Source organism: Schistocerca nitens, chromosome 9 (assembly GCF_023898315.1).
Source record: "Schistocerca nitens isolate TAMUIC-IGC-003100 chromosome 9, iqSchNite1.1, whole genome shotgun sequence".
Classification (NCBI taxonomy): domain Eukaryota; kingdom Metazoa; phylum Arthropoda; class Insecta; order Orthoptera; family Acrididae; genus Schistocerca; species Schistocerca nitens.
The window spans coordinates 488,588,413-488,611,196 of record NC_064622.1 but is presented as its reverse complement, the minus strand read 5'-3'; the positions used below and the strand labels follow the sequence as shown (position 1 = coordinate 488,611,196).

The 22,784-nt window shown below is 40.3% G+C and overlaps 1 protein-coding gene across 1 annotated transcript in view; it reads left to right on the top strand.

The window, feature by feature from the left end:
• The first annotated feature begins 5,117 nt into the window (after positions 1 to 5,117).
• LOC126203295 (uncharacterized) overlaps positions 5,118 to 22,784 on the top strand; it is a 92,946-nt gene continuing 75,279 nt past the window's right edge. Inside the window, exon 1 of the mRNA XM_049937555.1 lies at positions 5,118 to 5,550. Coding sequence (XP_049793512.1) covers positions 5,242 to 5,550 — 309 coding nt within the window. The 5' untranslated portion in view covers positions 5,118 to 5,241. The remainder of the gene's footprint in view (positions 5,551 to 22,784) is intronic.

Here is a 22,784-nt window from a genome sequence, read left to right as displayed (position 1 = left end):
TTTTATTACTGAAAAAAGTCAAAACAGTAGTCGGTACGTATACTTGAGGAACTTCTGGAACTATAAGACCAACAACACAATATTACCGTTAACCTTCAGCTAACGTGGCGCAGTCTATTTGACCGCGCTTTCGTCAACAATTGCGATTTAGCCAGTTCCCGTCGGCTCGTTAGCTTCGACTTTACTTGTGAGTGGACCGGCAACGCATGTGGTGTTATTCCAGAGCTTCTATAACGTGAGTGACGTCCCTTTGAAAATCGCTCGCGATCATTTTGACCGCAATACGTTGTTCGTGTAATAGTTTTGCGATTTGCTTTCCTTACATATTCTCGATATTTTCCGTTTCACAGCTTTTGAAATATGGCGGAACCTAGTAATTCCACAGGTAAAGGATCTGATGCAAGTAGCAGACAACGTGTGAACACTTCAGACCGAAACTTTGAGGAAACTGTGAGCAGACGGGTGGAGGAATCAAAAGATAGTGACTGTGAAGATAATCCTGAAGAAACTGAACCCATTGTGAGTGAGCATGACACTTTGTCAGAACAAAGTGCAACAGAAAATTACTCTGATGAAAGTGGTGATCGATGTGATGAGCAACGGAGAAGCAATTACTGCTATGGCAAGAATCAGTACAAATGGGCCAAAGCACCTCCGATCGGAGATCTTACAACTCCTCGCCATAACATAATCATGAAATTTCCATCCACCACATTGACTACAGGAGATCCAAAAGACCCATTTTCATTATGGCTTCTCTATTTTAATGACGAAGTTCTCGATCAGATCCTACTATGCACAAATGCTAAAATAGATTGCGTCAGGCAGAAGTACTCTGACAAAAGCAAAGCTGAACTAATTTATTCTTCTGTCTTTAAATCCAACCACGAAAATTAATTATATATTTGCAACTGATGGTTCCAGTCGGGAAAGTTTCAAATGATTCATGTCTAGTGTAACACCCCACCCATCACTTAGCTGGTTTTGGCGTATGTTCACCCCAACTAATTGACTAACGGATCAACAGAGAGTGCAAAACTGCCGCAATATCGGATAACGCAAAAAAAGTAATATGGCCCTGTGACTCCTGATTGAACTGCAGTGGCTGTGTTGACATTAATTTATTCAGAATTGATCACTTTTAATTAAAAAGGGGTGCACATTGATGTTATATTCAGCTATTGAACACCAGATGCAAATTTCGAACATAAAATTAATTAAGAAAGTGACCTGGGATTTCAACTACTTGATTGAAAACAGATGCAGTCGATTAGCACAAATTTATTTTAACTCCCGATCTTCAATCATCACATTACAAGACTCTCCTATCAGGCAGTGGTAATAAATTGCGTTTGCCTGGAGTAAAGCGCGATAACTCAAAAGTAATTCCTATCGACTGAACCAGGCGTAATGCGAAGTGCGAGAAGAATTCTACAATACACGGCCCATGAAACCCTCGTGGAAACTTTGCCGACGTGATCCAACAAATTAATCAGTGGCCGGAGCGGGCGCAATATCACCGAATACAGCATGGCGGAGCGGCGTCGTTGTGTGGACGTCGGCCAACCTCGTGGTGCTGCAAGGCTGCGCTCGTCTATTCACTCCTAGCTATCTTGCTCAGTACATAGCTGAACTAAAACTTCCTATCTCCAAGCTCAATCGTTCCCTTTGCCAAGTCCTAAACTGCAGAGATGCTCACTCTTTCTCAGGCAAGCTGAGTCAAGAACGCCACGTCCTCACTCTAGGCAAGCTGGGAATGGAAGACCTCTACAGAGACTTCTCACAGTCCGCTCTTCGCCTCGGTTTCCCCTCCAGCAAAATCACTTACGCCAATTTCAGCGCAAGTCGCGTTAATTATACGTCACTTCCCAGTGCCGACCAATGCCTGCTCTGGGAAGTGAACAAATTCTCACAAATTTTCCTTCCTCTCAACTTCTGTTATTTAGCTCCTCCCAGGCCACCCATCAAGATTAGCGTCTGCACAAACACCAATTTTTCCGGAATTCTGACTCCCAGGAGAGTACTTCAAATTCCTCGGTCTTACGTTCCCATCAGAGGCCGGCGTATTTCATTCTGTCACTCTTCACCTGATTTACTTCAGACTCTGCGGACTGTGAATTCAGCGTGAAGTTGCTATAGTCATGAACACGCATATTTTGACCTCTGTTGACTGCTCCACCGTAGCTTTGCGTGGCTTTCTGTCATGTTTCACTGAAAACGGGATGACGGACATTTATGAACAGGCATACAAGTCGCTTCCCAGCGCTGACCAATCCTCCTCTGGGAAGTGAACAAAGTGCCACAAACTTTCCTTCCTCTCAGCTTTTGTTATTTAGCTCCTCCCAGGCCACCCATCAAGGTTAGCGTCTGCACAAACACCAATTTTTCCGGAATTCTGACTCCCAGGAGAGTACTTCAAATTCCTCAGTCCTATGTTCCCATCAGAGGCCGGTGTATTTCATTCTGTCACTCTTCACCTGATTTACTTCAGACTCTGCGGACCTTAAATTCAACGTGAAGTTTCTATAGTCACGAACACGCATGTTTTGACCTCTGTTGACCACTCCACCGTAGCTTTGCGCTGCTTTCTCGCATGTTTCGCTGAAAACGGGATGACGGACATTTATCAACAGGTGTACAAGTTCTCCGTCTGCTTCCCGGTACACCAACATGGGGTCAGGGTCAACCACCCATGCTGTCACTCATCATAAGGCAGCTGGAGGCCATGCCCCGTTACCGATTTCTCAGAGCCGGAGCCGCCCTAAGCTGCCTATTGTCGCTTCCCTTCGCCGCTCCCCAGCCACGCGCCGCAGTCAACTCTCTATACTTCCCTGGGATAAACTAGCCTCCAGTAAATCGACGTGTTTCCACAAAGTTTTCATGTCGTGTGAATTACTTTAAAACCATCACCCGACAATGATTATTCCAATATGTCCATACTATACCATCTAAAAGATGCATTGTGCCTTGTCAGTCATTTTGTTCAGCCCTACTGTTCGCTCAATGTGAGTTAGGTGATCTTCAATGACTTCATGTAAGGGGCATGGTTCTTGCCATCTTACACTAGGAACCGTTTCCTAATGTTGTTGAACTGCTTACGGTTTGATGACTTTTGAACTAGAAAAGAGAATCTTAAAGTTGATAAAATGACAGCAGCCTCTTTGCTCTTTAGAAAAATTGTGGAAAATTCTCAAAAATATTTCAATTTAGGCACATGTGCTACTGTAGATGAGCATCTAGTTTCCTTCCGTGGTAAATGCTCATTTGTGGTCTACATGCCAAAGTAGCCTGGTAAATATGGTTTAAAAATAATGTCCTTGTTTGATGCAATGACCAGTTACTTTTATTAAGGGTATACGGTATATGTACACTGGAAAAGGCTCTGATGGCGATACTTTGCTGGACAATGATAAGAAACTGATGATACCAACGCAGTCTCTGTTGCGATTGTGTAAACCAACCTATGGCAGTAATCACAATCCAGAATGAGATTTTCACTCTGCAGCGGAGTGTGCGCTGATATGAAACTTCCTGGCAGATTAAAACTGTGTGCCTGACCGAGACTCGAACTCGGGACCTTTGTCTTTCGCGGGCAAGTACTCTAAGTTTCAGTAATCACAATATTACTGCTGCCAAATGGTTCAGCTCAATACAGGCTGTAGAAGAGTTAGAAAAGAGGATTGACTTTTGTTGGAACTCTAAAAAAAAAGAATAAGAGAGAGATTTCGCAGGCCTTCCAAGCAAATAAGCATGGGCCAGTTAGTTCGTCTTCGTACGGTTTTACGCAACGCACCACTCTGTTGTCGCATCTGCCAAAGACAAACAAAGCAGTTCTTCTTGTGTCTTCCATGCATCATAGCCCCCCCCCCCCCCCCCCCCCTGTGGATTTCACTTCTCAGAAACCAGAAATAATATCATACTACAACGCCAGTAAAGGAGGTGTCGTCGAACTGGACAAAAAGTACTCCATGTACTCCTGCAGTCGAAGAACTCGACGTTGGCCGATGTGGTTATTCTACCGTTTATTGGACATCAGCACAGTAAATACATATGTTCTTCAGAAGCGTGGATCAGATGAAGCTCCTGTCGACAGAGGTATCTTCCTGAAAGAGCTAAAGAGCTGGCCCGTAGTCTTGTGCTCAAACATATAGAATAGCGAAACATAACCCACGACTTCCGCAGGAGTTACGACTAATGACCCGCCGGATTTTAGGCCCCGATGCTCCAACAGAAGAAGCAGTGGAAGCAGAATTAGGTCCTAGGAAAAGGATAATGTGCAGAATCTGCCCAGTCAGCAAGAAAAGGAAGACTTTGCATGTTTGCTACATCTGCAAGAGACCAATAAGCGCGCAGTGTCGTTCCCAGGTCTGCAAGCACTGTTCTGTAAAACTATGATTTGGAGGGCTCTGATTTTCCATGAGGTATTTTTTCACGTTGAGAACCTTACATTTTTTGTTCCATTAGTTCTTCAAGAAGAAATACAAAATCTATCGAAGCATTAATTTTTATGAAAAGCATATAAATGTATTAGTTTATGAGATGTGCAGTAAACATATCTGAATGCCAGTTTATCAATAAATATTCAATGTTAATCTTTTGTATTTTCATGTTTATTTACATTGTATTTCAGACTCTGCCTTATGCAGAACAGAGAATTTCAAAGGGATTCAAATTGTTAACATTACACCCAACTATAATCAAGAGGTCAGATTGACCGCACCACGGTGTTAGTGTCCCATGTTTGCCAGTACGTTGGTTAAAGGTTAAGGTTTCTGTGTGTTTGTGCAAGACTTTAGTGTTATTTTCCATGAGATGACTTCTGTGTTATTCAACATCTGTTTTAGTTGGAGAGACCACATTGCATTTATTATAAATCACCCTCCGTTGTATAAATATGTTATAAATTTGTGAGAGTCTTTGCCTTCTGTCTTTCGTTTATCGTTACTGTCATGGCTTTCACTAGTACCAACGCTTCACGACATCACGAAAAACGAACGAGGTAAGCCAGTACTGCCAACATTCCTTGTCGACCAGGGTACCCTGAACGTCCGGCGATGGTCGCCACACAGATAGAGGCGCCGTTTCGCGCACGCGCACTGCATGCGGCGGAGACTGCGACCACGCTGCAGCTGCACTTTCACCGTACGCTGGAGATCAATACGTAACAGCGCGTTTTTATACTCCCTTGGAGGACAGAAGTGAAAGGCTTGACAAGGAGGTGATACAAGCCGCGCTTAGAACATGTCTGCCCAGAAATCGGCACCGAAGCCGCAGAAAAAGACGAAAGAAATGGAGTACGAGGAGAAGCTGAAATTGCTCGACGCAGAACTGATGTCCTTTTATCAGTACTGCAAACAGGCCGGGTTTACACCAGCGGAAATGGATATTATTTGTGCACCGTTGGTCGCATCGCTCAGAAAGCATTTTCTCAAAAAAGTTGCTAAAGTAGTAAGCAGCATAGTGATTGTAGCCGCAGTTCTGTACGGATTCCTACAAGTAGACGTCGTAAACAACCACGCTTCCGCTCTCGGCCGACTCCTACTAATTAAGGTAAGTTTCCATTGTTTTTTGTTGACAAACGAATAGCGTTTTAAAAAGAAGCGGGACGACTATTAAAACTTTAAAAATGCTGAAGAGTTTCTTGCGTATACGTTAATGCACTGCCTATATGTTAATGTATGTCTTTTTCTGTAGCTGTATAATATGTAGCCTTTTCCGTCACGTAACGTATCACTGATAATAGATACCCGCACTTCTTTCATATGAACTAAAAACTATTTTTGTTCAGAAATCTGTGAATAATATTTTAACTTTGTCGTCAAATGCCGTATATATACATCCATTATTGTGGGAAAGAATGTCAAACTGGATCTGAGTGATGGTGCTACCCCCTGCCCTCGCTACAACCCCCCCCCCCCAAAAAAAAAAGTTGTGCCGACAACATAGCCTAATACAATTTACTTTAATGGTCAGTACATTCAAAGCTTCGGTGGAGCTATCAGTTATCTTTTTTTGACAGTCGGTTTCTTATAACAGCTTGGCCAAATTTTGTTCGCATTAATACCAGGGGGAATAGGAAGTTCCGTAAACGTGTAGGCCTGTTTATCATAATCCTCGTATTTAAAGACGCCTGGATATCGGCATTTATTACTGCCTCGTGTTAGTTCTCTTCTAAGCGTTCAATAATACTGACGTTATTGTCTCGCCAGTGCATTAAGTTTTCTGTAAACATGAAACTGCTCTCTCCTCACGCTAACTTTTTGCTCCAGTTCTGGCGAGTATAATACAGCTGTTTGTTTATGGTAGTTAGCGCGTTTGACCTGCAGTTGACACGGACTCGGATCGCTGACGGGAAGAAATAGATACTGCAACAAAATGTTTCAAACGTATAGCTTGAAAATGACATTGAGATAACCTACGTCCCGTTATTAACAGATATACATTCTAGCAATAATCTGGGAAACAGCAAGGTTAATAACAATTAAACTGATAAACTGCGAATTTGCTTTACTATTGGCACAACAGCGCCAACATCGTTTTAGCATTGGTCGTAAATGCCATTTAGCGCGAAATTTTGTACTCGGGAAACTGTACGTCCCCTCAAGGAGACAACTTAGGATGCAGATGACGTGTTGAGATTGTTTACATTTCGCATGTAGATCCTAGTTGGTCGACGTGAAGACTGCCGACCTACACGATGTAAATATGGCCCATGTCTGACCCAGACACATTGCTGATGCTAGGTGTGTAAGATGTTACTTCGACTGGCGCAAGGGCGTACGGTGCCGGTACTTAACTATCAGTAGTAAAGTTATTCTTCCAGACCACTTACTACCTGAGCCCCCCTCTTACTTTTACTTGCTTCTGTGAACGGGAACGCGTTATGCAGATCTTGGTGCCTCTCGCGTCCATCTAGAAAAGATAACCTGAAGATACCTAAATAAGGCGAAACGCGTCGTTGAAAATTAAAAAAACTAAAATTGCAATCAATACTGTTTTTAACCAATACTAGTAGTATAGTTCATTGGGATTACTTAAGTGACAAAATTAATGAACACAAGTCATTGAAAACACACTAGTATGAGGACTGTGGCATTCCTTATAGCGATGACTGAAAAAGAGGCCTGTTGTGTACATAGTGCGAGGCGGAAAATTCCAAAGGGTTAGCGGCTCGAGTTTCTTACCATACCAATAAGCAGAATGCGTTTAAGGTAAAGAGTACAGTACTCGTAAGAAAGAAAACTCAATATTGTTGTTTACAACGCCCATTTTGGCCTATTTAGATCATCTAATAAAGAACTTTCAGGAATGTTGAACTAATATACGGCTAAGAATGCAAACACTTTGCTGCCAGAAACTCTCTACTCTGCGGTGACATTAGTAATCGGCATCATAACCTATATACTGTATACTTTGGGTTAGTAATAGACTCGGTTAGCAGAAAAGTCCCTGGATTTCCTATTAAGTCTAGTCTGGAAACCAAGGTACAAGTTCCTGTCATATTTATTTTATCATAACAGAAACCTATACACTACATACTAATATCAGTATCTACCATAGAGATGGTGTCTGCAAATGTACAGTTTATGTACAGGTGCATGATACACACCAAAATAAGTGTTGGAGATTTTGTCTATTATGTATAACTAACACACTTTTCCTGATTTTATATTACAGTTTTAGTTATTTGCAATGAAAAATGTTACACATGGCTCAAATGTAAACCTTGGGCTACAGTCCAAATCAATGTACTACCATAACCACTCATTTGTATACATATTCATTGGCTTCAACTCCCAGCCAGATTGGCATGTTTAAAACTAACCTAGAACTCAAATTACACTACATATCAGTGTCGCCAAGATTTCAAAGGTGATCACTGTCATGCTCAAATCATGTTTATGAAGGTGATGACTGTCACACTAGTTAGGTTTGAAGCATTTAGTGTCATGCTTGAAGCATTTTGAGAGTGGTGCAATGGGAATGACATGCATCCAGTATCAATTTTGCTGTCTACCCTACACTCCTTTGCTATTTATTGAGCATCTATTTTATCATACAATGATTTGGAATTTGTCATATTTTGGTACAGAAAAAATGAATAAAAGGATCATATGCAGTAAGTGTTCAATTTGGAAAAAGAGGGAGGGGGCTGGGAGGGAGTGATTCTGGTTCTGGTACTGTGACTTTCTGAAAGGGTGTTTTTGAAGTTTAGGCGGTACAAGAGGAAATGAAAATTACTACATGATAAACAGAAATCTAAAACTGGCTATGACTGCCCCAGAAGAAGCAGGCAAAAGGTTTTTTAATAAACTCCCCAAAATCATTAAAAAAGAAACAGATCTAAAATGTTTTAAAAGTCATTTGAAACTATATCTCACAGAGAAATGTATATACAGTTTGAGTGAATACTAAGATGGTGTTGAAATACATCATTACTGAAATGTACCTTTAAAATTATCATTTCTGTATGTTGTTTGGATTTGTGTGTACATATAATGTGAAACATGTAAAACCTTTGTATGATTATGGACTATTTCTGTTAAATATTTGTTTCATTTATATATAATGAAATCAAGTTTAATGTTAATAGGCTATTGTATGACACACCCAATACTCTCAGCTGGATTTTCAGCTGGAGTCCATGGGCAAAGAATAAATAAATAAATAAAGGCTTTTTAGAATGTTATTTTAATGTTTTTGTGAGCATTTTAAAAGTGTGAATACTAAAATATGTTGGATTAACCACAGTAACATTTTTATCATACCACATCTCAGAATGTACAATTCTGATTTTTTTTTCATCAGAAGTGATGGTACGGGGCACTGGTGCAAACCATAGCAAATAAAGCACTGTGTAACAGTGTCTGTGAAGAAATCGTAAGTCAAATATGCAAATCAGCTGCACTGCTGATTGTCTTAAGTTTGTGAACCCTGTAGTTCAAACTGTGTTCATCTTTTTTACATCAGATTCTCATTCTAGAAACGCCATTTGTTGTAGGTGTATGCTTAAGAAAAATGTATATAAGACAGTGTTACTGTCACCATCTCAGGCCAACTCGGAAAAAAATGAAATGCTTAATTTACACTTTTTAATGTAGAGGCTGTCTCCAGTTTAGAAACTTTGTAGTGACACTAATCAGTGTTCTCTCTAAATGTGAGAAACTGTGAACCTCCCAATCTGTAACTATGGATTGAGAGTATGGTGACCCACCCCTTTCTTGAATGATCACTCTAAAACAGATACACGGTACAGCCGTTATGAGAGAAACTTATCCTGAACACATCCGGAAAAAAAAAGACTGACTTGTGTAAATAGTGTAAGAAAATGTAAACTGCTAATTTCGCAGCAGCTTTTATCTGAAGCCAATATTAAATTTCACAAAATATAAGATCTGTTGCAGAGTTGCACATGAACAGGTTTAACTGTTAATCAGAAAGCCCTAAGATGAGGGAAAGTAGAATTGTGTCATGTGGACTTTTAATGTATGCACAAGAGTGCAAATATATTACTGTGCTTAATGTATGTTTTATTTATTTACACGTCAAGTTCTGTAGGACCAAATTGAGGTGCGAATTTCAAAGGTCATGGAACATGTCAGTACATGAACTTACAACGTAAAAGTAATAACAGATAAAAATAAATGTTCATGAACCTGAAAAAAAAGTCAGTCCATAAGTTTAAGTAAATGCTATCAGCAATACAATAAGAATCAGCTTAATTTTTCAAGGAATTCCTCGACGGAACAGGAGGAGTGACCCATGAGGAAACTCTTCAGTTTTGATTTGAATGCGCATGGATTACTGCTAAGATTTTTGAATTCGAGTGGCAGCTTATTGAAAATGGGTGCAGCAGTATACTGCACACCTTTTTGCACAAGAGGTAAGGAAATCCGATCCAAATGGAGGTTTGATTTCTGCCAAGTATTAACAGAGTGAAAGCTGCTTGTTCTTGGAATAAACTAATATTGGTAACAAGATATGACAATAACGAATACACATATCGAGAGGCCAATGTCAAAATACCAAGACTCATGAACAGAGGTTGACTAGAGGTTCGTGAACTCACACTGCTTATTGCCCAAACCGCCTGTTTCTGAGCCAAAAATATCCTTCTAGAACGGGAAGAGTTATGTCTTCAGTTATGAAGTTGGAATTAACTTGATAACAGATGGCATATGCCAGTCCTATGCCAAAATCAGGTGAGACATGTGGCATGACTCCATAATGAATTATAATACATGCTATCACAACATTAAAGATGATATGATTGTCTACAATATTATAAACAATTATTGACATTGATAAGGAAAATTGTCACCAAACTGTCAAAATAGGATATAGCATTAGGCAAGGTGATAGTGCAGGAAGTCAGCCATGACGTTATGGCAACTTGGGAAAACAGTGGAAAACCCAGGTTAGGGTGATCAGATGGAGTACAGACCCCCCCCCCCCCTCACCAACTCCATGTGGATGTGACACTCTGCATTAACACCATCTTAGCCGTCTTGCTTGGTACATGATTTGCCAAGAAAGCTACAAGGGGATTTAAACAGGCAAAATAAATATATTCAGTAAAATAAGTAGATACAAAAAGTTGTTTTAGTATACGTCTGAAAAAATACATTATATAACACTGCCAAAAAAAAAAAAAAATGAATACACAAATGCCTGTCAACATTATATCCATCACAGCTAACCTTGCAACAGATCGCTTTTCTGTGGAGACATATTTGATTGCATCTGAAACAGAAAAACAAGTAGCTGGAACATTCTTGTGCAAAAACACATGGCATAGGGGGTACACATATTAACAGATTAAAAAATGCTCAACAACAAATGAGGGCCTAGTGTTTCAGTAAGTTAAGATTTGTTTACAATGTAGAAATGTTTTTAACCTTGCTATAATGGCCATTTCCTTCTCAGCCTCTTTACATATGTACACAACAAATTATAAAGAACACCACTTAAGTGGCTCACATATCTTTGAACAAGAGTTGTTTTTCCTCACTCAGTATGGAGAAGGGACCATAGTTGTGAGTGTTACAGCTATGGTAATCACTAATACTTTGTGGACCTCAAAAATTAGCACTTGTTTTCAGCATATGTTTGTATATGTATAGAGAAGGTGCCATAAGTACACACAACTTTTGAAGTAGGCACTTGCAGCAGCTCTTGTAGAGCCCTTATCTGTAAAGTAAAAATTTCACTTAATCAGATTGCAGTTTTATGCCAAAAAACTATACCATAAGCCGCAAGGGACTGGAAGTAAGACATTCGAACACCTTCTGAAGAACATGACCTGGAAATGATTCTCGGAGTAAAACGTGCAGCACTGAGTTTCTGGGAGAGTCCTGTTACATGGTCTTTACAGAATGTCTTGATCAACACAGATTCCTAAAAATCTTGTACATTGTACCCTTCATAACTCACTTCCACCCAGTACCAGCTGCAGATCATGGTTTCCATTCATGTTTCCAAACTGAATGTAATTTGTTTTCATTGCATTAAGGATCAGCCTGTTTGCATTGAACCATGAATGCAAGGACTTGAGGACTTGATAAATTGTTGTAGGCAGGTATTTCTTATCATCACTCAATGTTACACTAGAGTCATCTGCAGATATGATCATAGCTGCATTTGCTGAGATATGTATGTCATTCAGAAGGGGGCTTAAAACATTATACTGCTGTAAACATATTTAGTCTTTCTTTGCATAAGACACTAATCTGATTTTATGATTAGAATGAGCTGAAGTGATTTCCACAACCTGCAATCTATTTTGCAAATATGATTGAAACTACTTGTTTTCTATTCTTTTTATCCTATTGCTACTGAATTATGCTAAGGAATTTCACGGCTAATGACACTGGAAGCTTTATAAAGATTAAAATAACTGCCACATCACTACAGTTGTTAATTAAGTTTCTAATTATTTCATCTGTGTAATCCATTATTGCTGTGTTTGTACTTCTATCTGTTCAAAAGCCATGTGGATCACTATTAACTAGCTTGTGCTCATTTAAGTATTTATTGCTTCATTAATCACAGACCTTAGATCTTCATGCGGAGTGCCAAGCCATCATTGTCCGGGTTGTCCTACTAGCCATTTACCATTTACTCTCAAACTAAAACCTGTCTTTGCCACTGTTGTAATTTTGCTCTAAGAATGTATATATACAATTGTAGATGGCTGTGCCTCATCTCACCTACTATTGGTGCTACCCCATATAACTTACAAACTTTATCATTTGTGACATGAGCATGTAACTGAACATATTACTGATTAGAATACTTTTGAACTGAGCCTGCTTGGAGTCTTCCAGTCACAGAGTACACCAGCCACAGAATTCCATTTGAACCATATGCTGCTCAGGTGGTTAGAGCTTTTTGCATCGAGATTTACACCAGCAACAGTTGTTGATCCAAGGCTTGGACTTGACATTGCAGGTTAGTCTAACCCTCAGAGGCCAATGTCACATCAGTAGCAGGCAATAATGTCGAGGTGCTATTTTCTGCAGATCTCTTGTGACTATATCCATGACCATTATGAAGAGGAGAGATGAGAGAGCAGATCTCAGATGTTCTCAACTACAGAAACAGAAAAAAAAACTGTTCAATAGTCCAGCAGCTGATTGTATCTGGCTATCAGGGTCATAGTAGAGCTGTCTGGTTTACCTTACTGGTTTTTTTAGATAATCCACACTCTTGCAAGACAACCCAAATCTACTCCTGTAGCATGCAAAGGCCTTTTCGAGGTCAAGAAAGACGAGGTGTAGGTGCCTCGAGTTCACATGATGTTTTTCAATTAGCAAGTGAGCACTGTGGATAGCTAGCTCTGTTATCCCACAGTCCTTCACAAATTCACACTGACTGGTGGTGAGACTGATAATCTTTTGGATTCTTTTATCAGTGATATTCATTCACTGTGTGTGATAGAAGACATATCGGGTGACAGCTGCTGCATTCAGATGGGCTGCCCTTCTCTAAAATTGGAACTGTTTTTCTACATGTCCAGTCAGCTTGAATCCTTCCCTCTTCAATAGTTTTGTTGAAGAAATCAGCCATCCAGATTAATCTGTGTCTTTTGATTTCCACAGATCTGCAAGTAGTTCATCTGGTGACATTGCCTTTTCATTTTATGCATTGCTTAAACACCTCCATATCTGGTAATTTGTGCAATGGGCTGGTCCCTGTACAAGTGTTGACACTCAAAGTGGAGCATGTGGAAACTCCCCATTGTAAATTTTCTGAAAGTATTGCTTCCATTGTACTACCTCTTTGTCTGAAGTTAGGTTTGATGCAACTCCTTATGCTAGTCTATCCACTAAAAGATTTTCATATCTTCATAATCATTCACCATACAAACATTCCTTATTTTAGTCAAGCCCCCCCCCCCCCACCCCCCACCGCCCCATCCACAACTTTCTTTCATCACTGAATTAACTACTCCTTTATGCTTCTTATGTCATATCAACTGACCCCTTCTATCAATCAAATTGTGCCACCAAGCATTTTTTTCTCTAATTATATTCATTACACCTTCATTAAGTATCCAGTCTACCAAAGAAATCTTCAGAATTCTTCAGTAATACAACAGTTCATTACCACTCTGGGGTCTCAGGATTTCTGCAGGGTATTGTTTTCTGGTCGACTGCACTGCCTTCACTATCTTTTAGTGTTTCCTTTTTATCTACCACGTTATTTCTTTTGTCTATGTCAGTTAGTTGTTACCGAGTGCTTCCTTTGAAATTGTCAAACGGTGTTGTATCAGATTATCCAGGTCCCATCTTCTTTGTTTCCTACTACTCTGCAATTTTTCTACTTTAATCTACATTTCATCACCAATAAATTGTGATCAGGATCTATATCTGTTCCTAAAAATGTTTTAAAATCTGTTGTAGGTTGTATAAACCTTCCATCCTTCCATTCATTCTATCACAGAGAACCTTCAAAGATGTGGAATGAGTCAAGGTATATTTTAGTATGAGACAAAGGCATCATAGATACTGAATTATTTATACAGCATTGACAACAAGACAGTGACTATACTCTTAATACTAAAAACACTTATGCCATATAAATGTTAATAACTAAATTAGTAAGAAAGATGCTGCTTCGTAAAAAGCTGTCATCTAGCATTATAACAAATATTGCTACTTGCAGTGTAGCTAACAGAACCTTTCAATCCCTGAATGTAGATATTCAGGTAATTTGTAGTAAGAGCTGATAATGGGAGGTTTTTAATTTTCTTTTGGATTCTGGTACCTTGTGTTGAACTCCTTTAATGATTTTTAAACCAAATAATAGCTAAGATTAAATTGTACTCTATGCAAAATTCTAACAGGCAGATTCCTCTTCCATTCCTTTCTCCCAGTCAATGTTCCTCTAATCTCATACTTGTTTCTCTTTCTTTTCCTACTGTCAAATTCCAGTACCCCACATAATTAAATTTTTGTGTTCCTTCATGTACTGAATAATTCCTTTCATGTATACATACAATTTATCAATCTTCTCATCTGCTGAGGTTGTAAGAATTTACAGGGAGTTCAGAAATTACTGTTACAAACTTCTAGAATGGAGAGAGTGCATATTATTTTGAATACGAACCCGTTTCTGGAAACTTACCATTTCTGTTCGATAAGTTTCAATTCAGATGCTTAACTCATCCACTTCTGGCTGAGGAATTGAATTAGCCGTGACACATACAATTATTGGGTAATGATTCAAAAAGGAACGTAAGGAAACATCTGTTTATCACATAAGCACATTTTTTTGTATTAATACACAAACATTGTGAGCCTAGATTCTTCCAGAACAAAAAAGAACCCAGCATACTGTACATTCAGAACATTGCTGATGCAGTACAACAGTGGCTCAATGTGGCAACCAACAACACTTTTACACACACTGTACCTATGAAGCATGTTCCGGGACACTCTCTCCATCCCACCTGGTGTCTCTTGGATTTCTAATGTAGCAGCCAGAACTCTTGCCAGCAGGTCTTCCTCTGTCTCTATGGGAGTCTCATAAACTTAACTCAGAGCAAGGCATACATTAATGACATCACATGACCATCTGATGTTGTACATGTCCTCCGGTCTACCCTATTGCATACCAGGACAAGTAGCTCTGAGACTTCTCTCTTTCCCTCAGCAGATGTGGATGTGTTTTACAGATCTGAACTGAAACAATCATAGAAAAGAAACAGTACTTTTCTGGACATAGGTTCCTAATCAAAATATTATGTACCCACTTGCCTCTACAAGTCATAGAAGTTAGTAACCAGAATTTCCCCACACCCTGTATGCCTGTACTATTCTAGGAAGTCATGTTTGGGTCTGTACTGACTATAATGATCTGTTCATGATGCTGTTTAATTTTTTTACCCACATACCTAATTTCTTGTTAATAGGTAATCTGAAGTACACCATACAGTTAAATATCTAAAGTAATCTTAGTTATGGTATCCACCACAGGCTGTTTGCTTCTTTAATAATTTTTCTTGTCTTCCCATTCCCATATATTCTGTCTGTCATTACTCATTCCTTACTGGACATCTGCACGCTGTGCCACACACTCCTGCTCATATTTTTCAAATATCACCTTTGCCACCATTTCACTGTTTATTTCCTTATTGTATACATAGACCAAGAATATGCCGAAATCAAATCATATTTTTTCATCACACCCTTTCATTTACTTTGCTAGATGGTAGACTTCTAGTTCTGAAAGCTGGTCTTTTTTGTGATTATAATTTTTTCATTTTATTTATCTTTTATTTTCTTAAGAAGTGTTTGAGACATGTGATACTGGTACAGAGTAAAAACTTTGTTTTAATAGAAACAATGTCCAAGGTTAAGTGCACCTGATCATCACTTTGAAAAATATCATTGTCATATTTTATGTGGCAGTGGGTTGCCAATAGGTATGTACAACATTGAATCTAGAGCAATTGTTCATACCCTGTTCAGAAGTATGTGACTGAATACTGACCTAACATCACATGCTGTCCATTTCTGGACAAGCTGCAGCAAAAATACATCACTGAATCACAGTGTTTTTTTCATAGGATTATATTCAGTAATATTATTTTCATTATAAAGTTGCTGTTGTGTGTTATGACACTTGGCAAGAAATCAATATTCCTGTGAAGGTGTTTCCAGTTTGTAGAGCAGATTGATGAATAATCTGAAATTTTTTTTGATGAAAACAATTCTATTAAAAAAATAATCACAGGATGTTGTACTACTCATCTCTGCCTACCACTTTTGAGCATTCAGTTAGTCATTGATACAGTGACACCTCTGGCAAATGTTGAGGTCTGGAAATAGGAGATTGATGACTTTGATTATTTGACTTCCATGAACAGACTTTTGTGATGTTCCAATTTCTTCATTCTTTTAAGCTAATTGTGTTACACATCACTAGCAATAAGTTGTTGCATCTTCCAAAAGTTGTTGTAGCTATTTTAGCCACTTTGCTGATCTGATCTCAACAGATCCCTGATACTCTTCAATCAACTGTGGCTTACTCTAGACATTTCTCATTTTACCCAATGAGTCTTACATAGTTTCACTTCAATGTTTCCAACCCAGAAAATCCTCGAGAGAACACCAGGAATCAAACATAATAAATCTATCTCTGTAACAAATGACACTCTACAGCTGGGCAGTGGGGGAAATCTGGAGTACAGTGAAAAAGACTCCATAACAAACCAAAAATAGAACTTAGGATATTTTACTACAACATTAATGTGGATATTGTTTTGGAAGCTGAGTGGGTTTACTTTCCCACTATTATTATTATGTTATGTGCAAGCAGAAATAAAATTTAACAGTTTAATGATAATTAATTTTTGATGCAGCATACAAAATTAATTTCTTACTTCTGTTTCTATCAGTTAATATTTAATTTGACTCACTCCCCTCCCCTGAACCTCCTCTTGTGTGTAGCAGTGTAAAGACCATGATAAATGAGACTAAATGTGTTAAAATGAATAGAGATTCAGTGTTCAGTACAAAATGGAAGGAAGAGTACATATCCCCATGAGACAGCTCCTCATCATCAATAAAGTGTAGTGGAAAAAAATTTCATTCTCTTTAAGAAATTACAAACACTATTAATAAAATTTTAGAAACACTTACAATAATACTTCTTTTCCATGAGTCTTCTGACTTGTTCGATGGGGCTTGCTACAATTTCCTCTCCTGTACTAAACTGTCAATTTTAGAGTAGCACTTATATTGAATGTCCTCTATTACTTTAGAGACTATTGGATGCCAGAACTTGCCTTAAAGAGGCAAAATTGTTAGTACTGAAAAAACACAAACCAAAGTACAAGAATCTATCCTTGCTTTTGGAATTACCAGTTCCTTACTTGGGATGAAAAGAGTGTGGATTATGAAAGGTCAGAAAGGAAGTGCAGGTTTTTCAGGCCCCAGGAAAGCATTTAGTTTTATTTTAGCAGATGTCTTGTAGGCCCATCACAAAGTGTAGGATTGCCAGATTCAAAGAAACCCCACCTCATCATAATAGAATTCATGTGCTATCTGAAACATTCCAAAGTCTTTGGGCCAAAGAAGAAATTAGCAAAATCAGGAGTGATCATGTGTGAGGACCTCACATTTGAAATAGTGAAAGCATTGAAGAGTACAATCATTTTCGGTTGCAGAATGTGTGAACCAGAGATGGCATGATAATTGTAAAGACACATATGGAAAATCACTATGTGAGCAATTACACAGAACTTAGAAACCTAAGTTGTGCAAGGCCAAAGTGATCTTCATAAATAAACATTTTATTTTGTAGTATTTTCCTTGAAAACAGTTCCTATTAACATCATTTGTTTCTTTAGGTTTATGTTTGTAGTTTTTGTTCAATTTTCATACCTACAGTACCAATATAATCATTATTTCACTACTACTGCAATAGTCTCATAGGATTTAGATTCATACAATTAATATACTGCCAAATTAAAATTTTATTTATCAGTGACATAACCTTAGATATGCTTTTTCTCTGCTGCTCCCACTGTTTCTTTTTATGTTATTATTTTAATATAATCTGTTGCTCATTATCTGTACAATCAATCTTTTATTACCATTGTATCATAGACTACTCATCTTGTTGCCATGTTTTATCAATCTGCAAACTCGCACAACTTCAATTTCACGCTTTGTACTAGACAAGTGTAGTTGCCATTGAACCACCTCCTTCCTCTGGCCTCTTTCTCTTTCTGTCTGCCTTTTACAACTCCATGCACCTCCCCTCACATTCAGCAAAATAGTCTCCAGCTGACTCCAGGTCCTCTTTCCCTCCTAATAACAGAAATGACTCGTAATAGCTCGCACACACTAATGTGCATTCTGTACCAGCCCACTTGACTGAGTTCTGCCACATAGTTCATGACCTCAATTTTCATGTTGTACTCTTGTAGGAGACATGGCTAAAGCTGAGTAGCCCTTCTAGTTTGGTAAGCCTTGACAATTACATTTTTCTGAGACATGACATGTGACAGATGAGGGGCTGGTGTGGGAACAAATTTGCATGTAAATATGCTTATGTACCTGCAAATTTGTTCCCCAAGATGGTTCTCACATCTAAAACAGAGAATAAACAGCCCAAATACATGTTCATTGAGATTAAACTACTCAACAGAAAGTCTCTCATCTGTGTAATATACAGTCTATCTGTTGGACAGTCCTCTAGCTTTGAATCTGCACTCTCAAGTCTTGAATACTTGTATGAACATGTAACAGTAAGTGGAGAAATCAACAGAGTCAACTTGAGCTAACTCACCGTGCAGCAGGCACTCATAACATTTGTCAATACATTCACAACCAAATCTGCAAATACAATAATTCACACTGATCATATCTTTTTGCCTGTCTTATCTGTTCATGATGTTATAGTCATGACTTACTCATTGAAATCCCTCCACCTGCCCCCCCCCCCCCCCCCCCCAAAAAAAAAAACACAAGTTATGACTCTTAGATATTGTAAGTAGTGAGCTTACAGCTGATGCCTATCATATAGCATAACTTCAAGGTAAATAATGAAGTATCCAACTTCACCAAGAGACTCAATAATTTACATGACAAACATGAAACACACTCCTCTTAAATCAGTAAGAGTTAGGATAAAACATGCACCATGGCTTACAGATCACCTCAGACATGAGTGATGTAGCATACAGGACGTACAAATGGCAGCTAAAGCAACTATGCAACTGAGTTGGCCAGTCTGTGAGGAATGCAAAGCTCAGATATGCCTACTCATTTCCTGAGTACTTTCACAGACCTGCCATCCTGGGGAAAAACCTACAAGGTCCAGGAATATACAAACCCAAATCTGGAGCTGAACCTCTAGTTGCTATTGAGAATCTAATTGATTATTTTGCCACACTTTACTTGACCAATGTACGTGGGTACAAACCATTCATTCTTTTAAAGTATCAGTGGTTGGTATGAATGAAAAATATTTTCTTCAGCCTGAAACCTCTAACATGGTCCAGAACTCAATTTGCAAATTTGTTGGGCAGCTTCAGGACATGATAATACAGGGTGCATCAGAAAGAATCCAATTTGGGACATCTATATTTCTGAAACTAATAAACATACACAATGAATTTAGTGTTTTGATGAACAGGAAACTCAGTTATTTCATAGGTGTTCAATGTGCCGCCCCCCCCCCCCTCCCCGAGATGCACAACATATGTCAATGCAGTATTTAAATATTTAAATTGTTCTCACACTGCAGTGACCATGTCTTGAGTTACAGCTTCCACAACTGCTGTTGTGTGATGTCTTGATTCATTCATTGCCCCCCACCCCATGTGGGTCCAGGCCTTTGGAATAGGCCTGAGATATTCCTGCTTGTTGTAAGAGGAGACTAAAAGGAGTCTCACATTTTGGCCTTTATATGTTGGTCCCCCATTGGGTTTGACCTCCATTCTTCTAAATTTTCCCAAAGAGCCAGCCAATTAGGGCACCTTACATGGTGCATCGTGTCCATAATGTCTTGAGACCTCTTGCATCCTTTGTCACTGTGGATCTGCACTTCTGCTCATTCTCCAGCTGTTGAGTGAGGTCACCCTCCTGGGTGCATTTTCCTCCATCCACTGTGCAGTATCGTTTTCTGCACTGATGATGATAATGGACTTGTTTGCTTGTTTGCACCTGATATTCAGCATGGTAGCCAGTCTGTTGTGGTGGGGCCACCATGTATCCTGTTGGTTGTAGCCCCCTGGCTACACAGTGATCACTCTGCTGTTGCCTGCACTGTTAACTCCCCAAGGGTGCCAAGGAGTAGATGCAAATCACCCTGGGGCATCAGGACTCCCAGCAATGGCCATCCTTCCAGGTTGCCTTTGCTACAGCTGGGTTGTGCCCTTGGGGAGGGCCCCTGGTCAGTGTGGGTGGCATCAGGGCAGATGACACGCAATGAAGCGTATGTCATCTCTTGCTGGTGGCCCAACAGCCGCAGTCTCTAAGTGGTCAAGGTCCATCTACAATGCGAAGAAGTATGACCCCAAATCATTCCCTTCCCTGCCCACACAGTGGGAGGGACACCAGGCTAAGAATGGCAGTGAATCTTACTCCACCCAGTACCTCGTATGTACGAGAGCTGATGGAGTATCTTTCATGTCGACAAAGTTTCAGTTTTTTGAGGAGCAGTTAGAGGACAAGTTTGGGGAGGTGGAGGGATTGTCCAAAATGCTATCGGGGTCAGTCTTGATAAAAACAGTATCCTCTGCCCAGTGATGGGCACTACTTGCCTGCGACAAGCTGGGGGATGTTCCTATCACACCCCATAAGAGCTTAAATATGGTCCAGGGTATTATATTTCACAAGGATCTTCTTTTGCAATCTGATGATGAGCTGCGTGGCAACTTAGAGTGATGAGGAGTTCATTTCATCCAGTGTGTACATAGGGGTCCAAGGGATACTCAGGTAGCCACTGGTGCCTTCATCTTGGCCTTTGAAGGTGACACATTACCCAAGAAGGTCGGTATACCAGTGTGATGTCAAGCCATATATCACTCCCCAGATGCGGTGCTTTAAGTGCTGGAAGTTCAGGCATACGTCTTCTCGCTGTACTTCAACTGTCACATGTCGCAACTGTGGACGTCCATCACATCCCATTACTTCGTGTACCCTCATCTGTGTCAACTGCTGAGAGCACCATTCTGCTTGCTCACCAGACTACAGGTTTCTTCAGAAGGAATGGAAAATCATGGAATAAAAGACCTGGCACCAACTGACCTACACTGAGGCTAAGAGGAAATTTGACCACCTACTGCTACATGAACAGTTCTAGCCCCATCTGTTCAGTCAATTCCAGTTAGCTCTCAGAGCTGTAAGACTGCACCTTCCCGTTTGATGGTGGGGGCACTTCCCTCCCTATTTCTCCCAAACCACCTACCTCAGGAGCACTGGCCCCTCCGTCCCTCCCTCAACCATCGGGGACATCAGTCCCTACTTCTCAGCCGGAGAAGTGTAAGTCTTCTTCGGCTCCTCTCGCTAGGAAGGGGTCCTTTGGGTCCCTCCCTTCCCATGTTTCTACTACTGGGAAAGATGACACTCGCCAGTGGTTGAAGTGCCCAAAAGCAGCTGGTCGTAGGTCTTCACGATCCTTCTCATTCCTGTAGACTGAAACAAAGAAGCCCTCCCAGCCAGAGACCCAAGTAGCAGCGAGAGAAATCCATAAAGAAGACTCCCCCAAGAACAAGGAAATGGCGGTGGCACCCACACGACTGCTACCTACAAGCTCTGTGTCTGAGGATGTGGTACAGATTCTTGCAACTGCTGTGAACCTAGATATCGCTGGACCCTCGGACACTATGGATCGAGACTGCTCAGGAACTAAGTCAGTGGCAGCAGGTGACCCTGAGGCGCAAACTGCCTCTTATTATAAGAACCATAGCGAATATGTGTGTCAGATGGAGTTGGCGTCTATGTCCTGAACTCGCTATGTAGTGAACCTGTGTCCCTTCACACTCCTCTTGAAGCTGTGGCTGTCAGGATAAGGATGACACAGGAAATAACTGTCTGCAATGTATATCTTCCTCCAGATGGTGTGGTACCCCTGAACGTCTTGGCTGCACTGATTCATCAACTCCCTAAACCTTTCCTACTTTTGGGAGATTTTAACACCCATAACGCCTTGTGGGGTGGCACAATGCTTACTGGCTCAGGTAGACAGGTCGGAAATTTACTGTCTCAGTTCGACCTCTGCCTCCTAAATACTGTGGCTCCCACACATTTCAGTGTGGGCACTTATTTAGCCATTGATTTATCACTTTGCACCCCAGGACTTCTTCCATCTGTCCACTGGAGAGTCCACGATGACTTGTGTGGTAGTGACCACTCCCCCATCTTCCTGTCACTCCCCGGGCGTCATGGCCACGGACGCCTGCCCAGGTGGGCTCTAATCAAGGCAGACTGGGAAGCTTTCACCCCTGCTGTCAACACTGAATATCCCCCACATGGTACCATCAATGTGGTGGTTGAGCGGATCACTAGAACAATCGTTTCTGCGGCGGAAAACGTGAACCCTTCTTCCTTAGGGTTCCCCTGGCGAGACAGTACCTTGGTGGTCGCCGGAAATTGCTGAGGCCTTTAAAGAGCGTAGGTGGGGTCTACAGTGACATAAGCGGCACGGAAACAGGAGTGTTTGGAGAGGTACGTCTCGACCATTGGGTGCCATACATCACCTTCTGGTCGAAAATCAGACGCTTATTTGGGTACCATACCCCAACAGGTGTCCTGGCGATACCATCA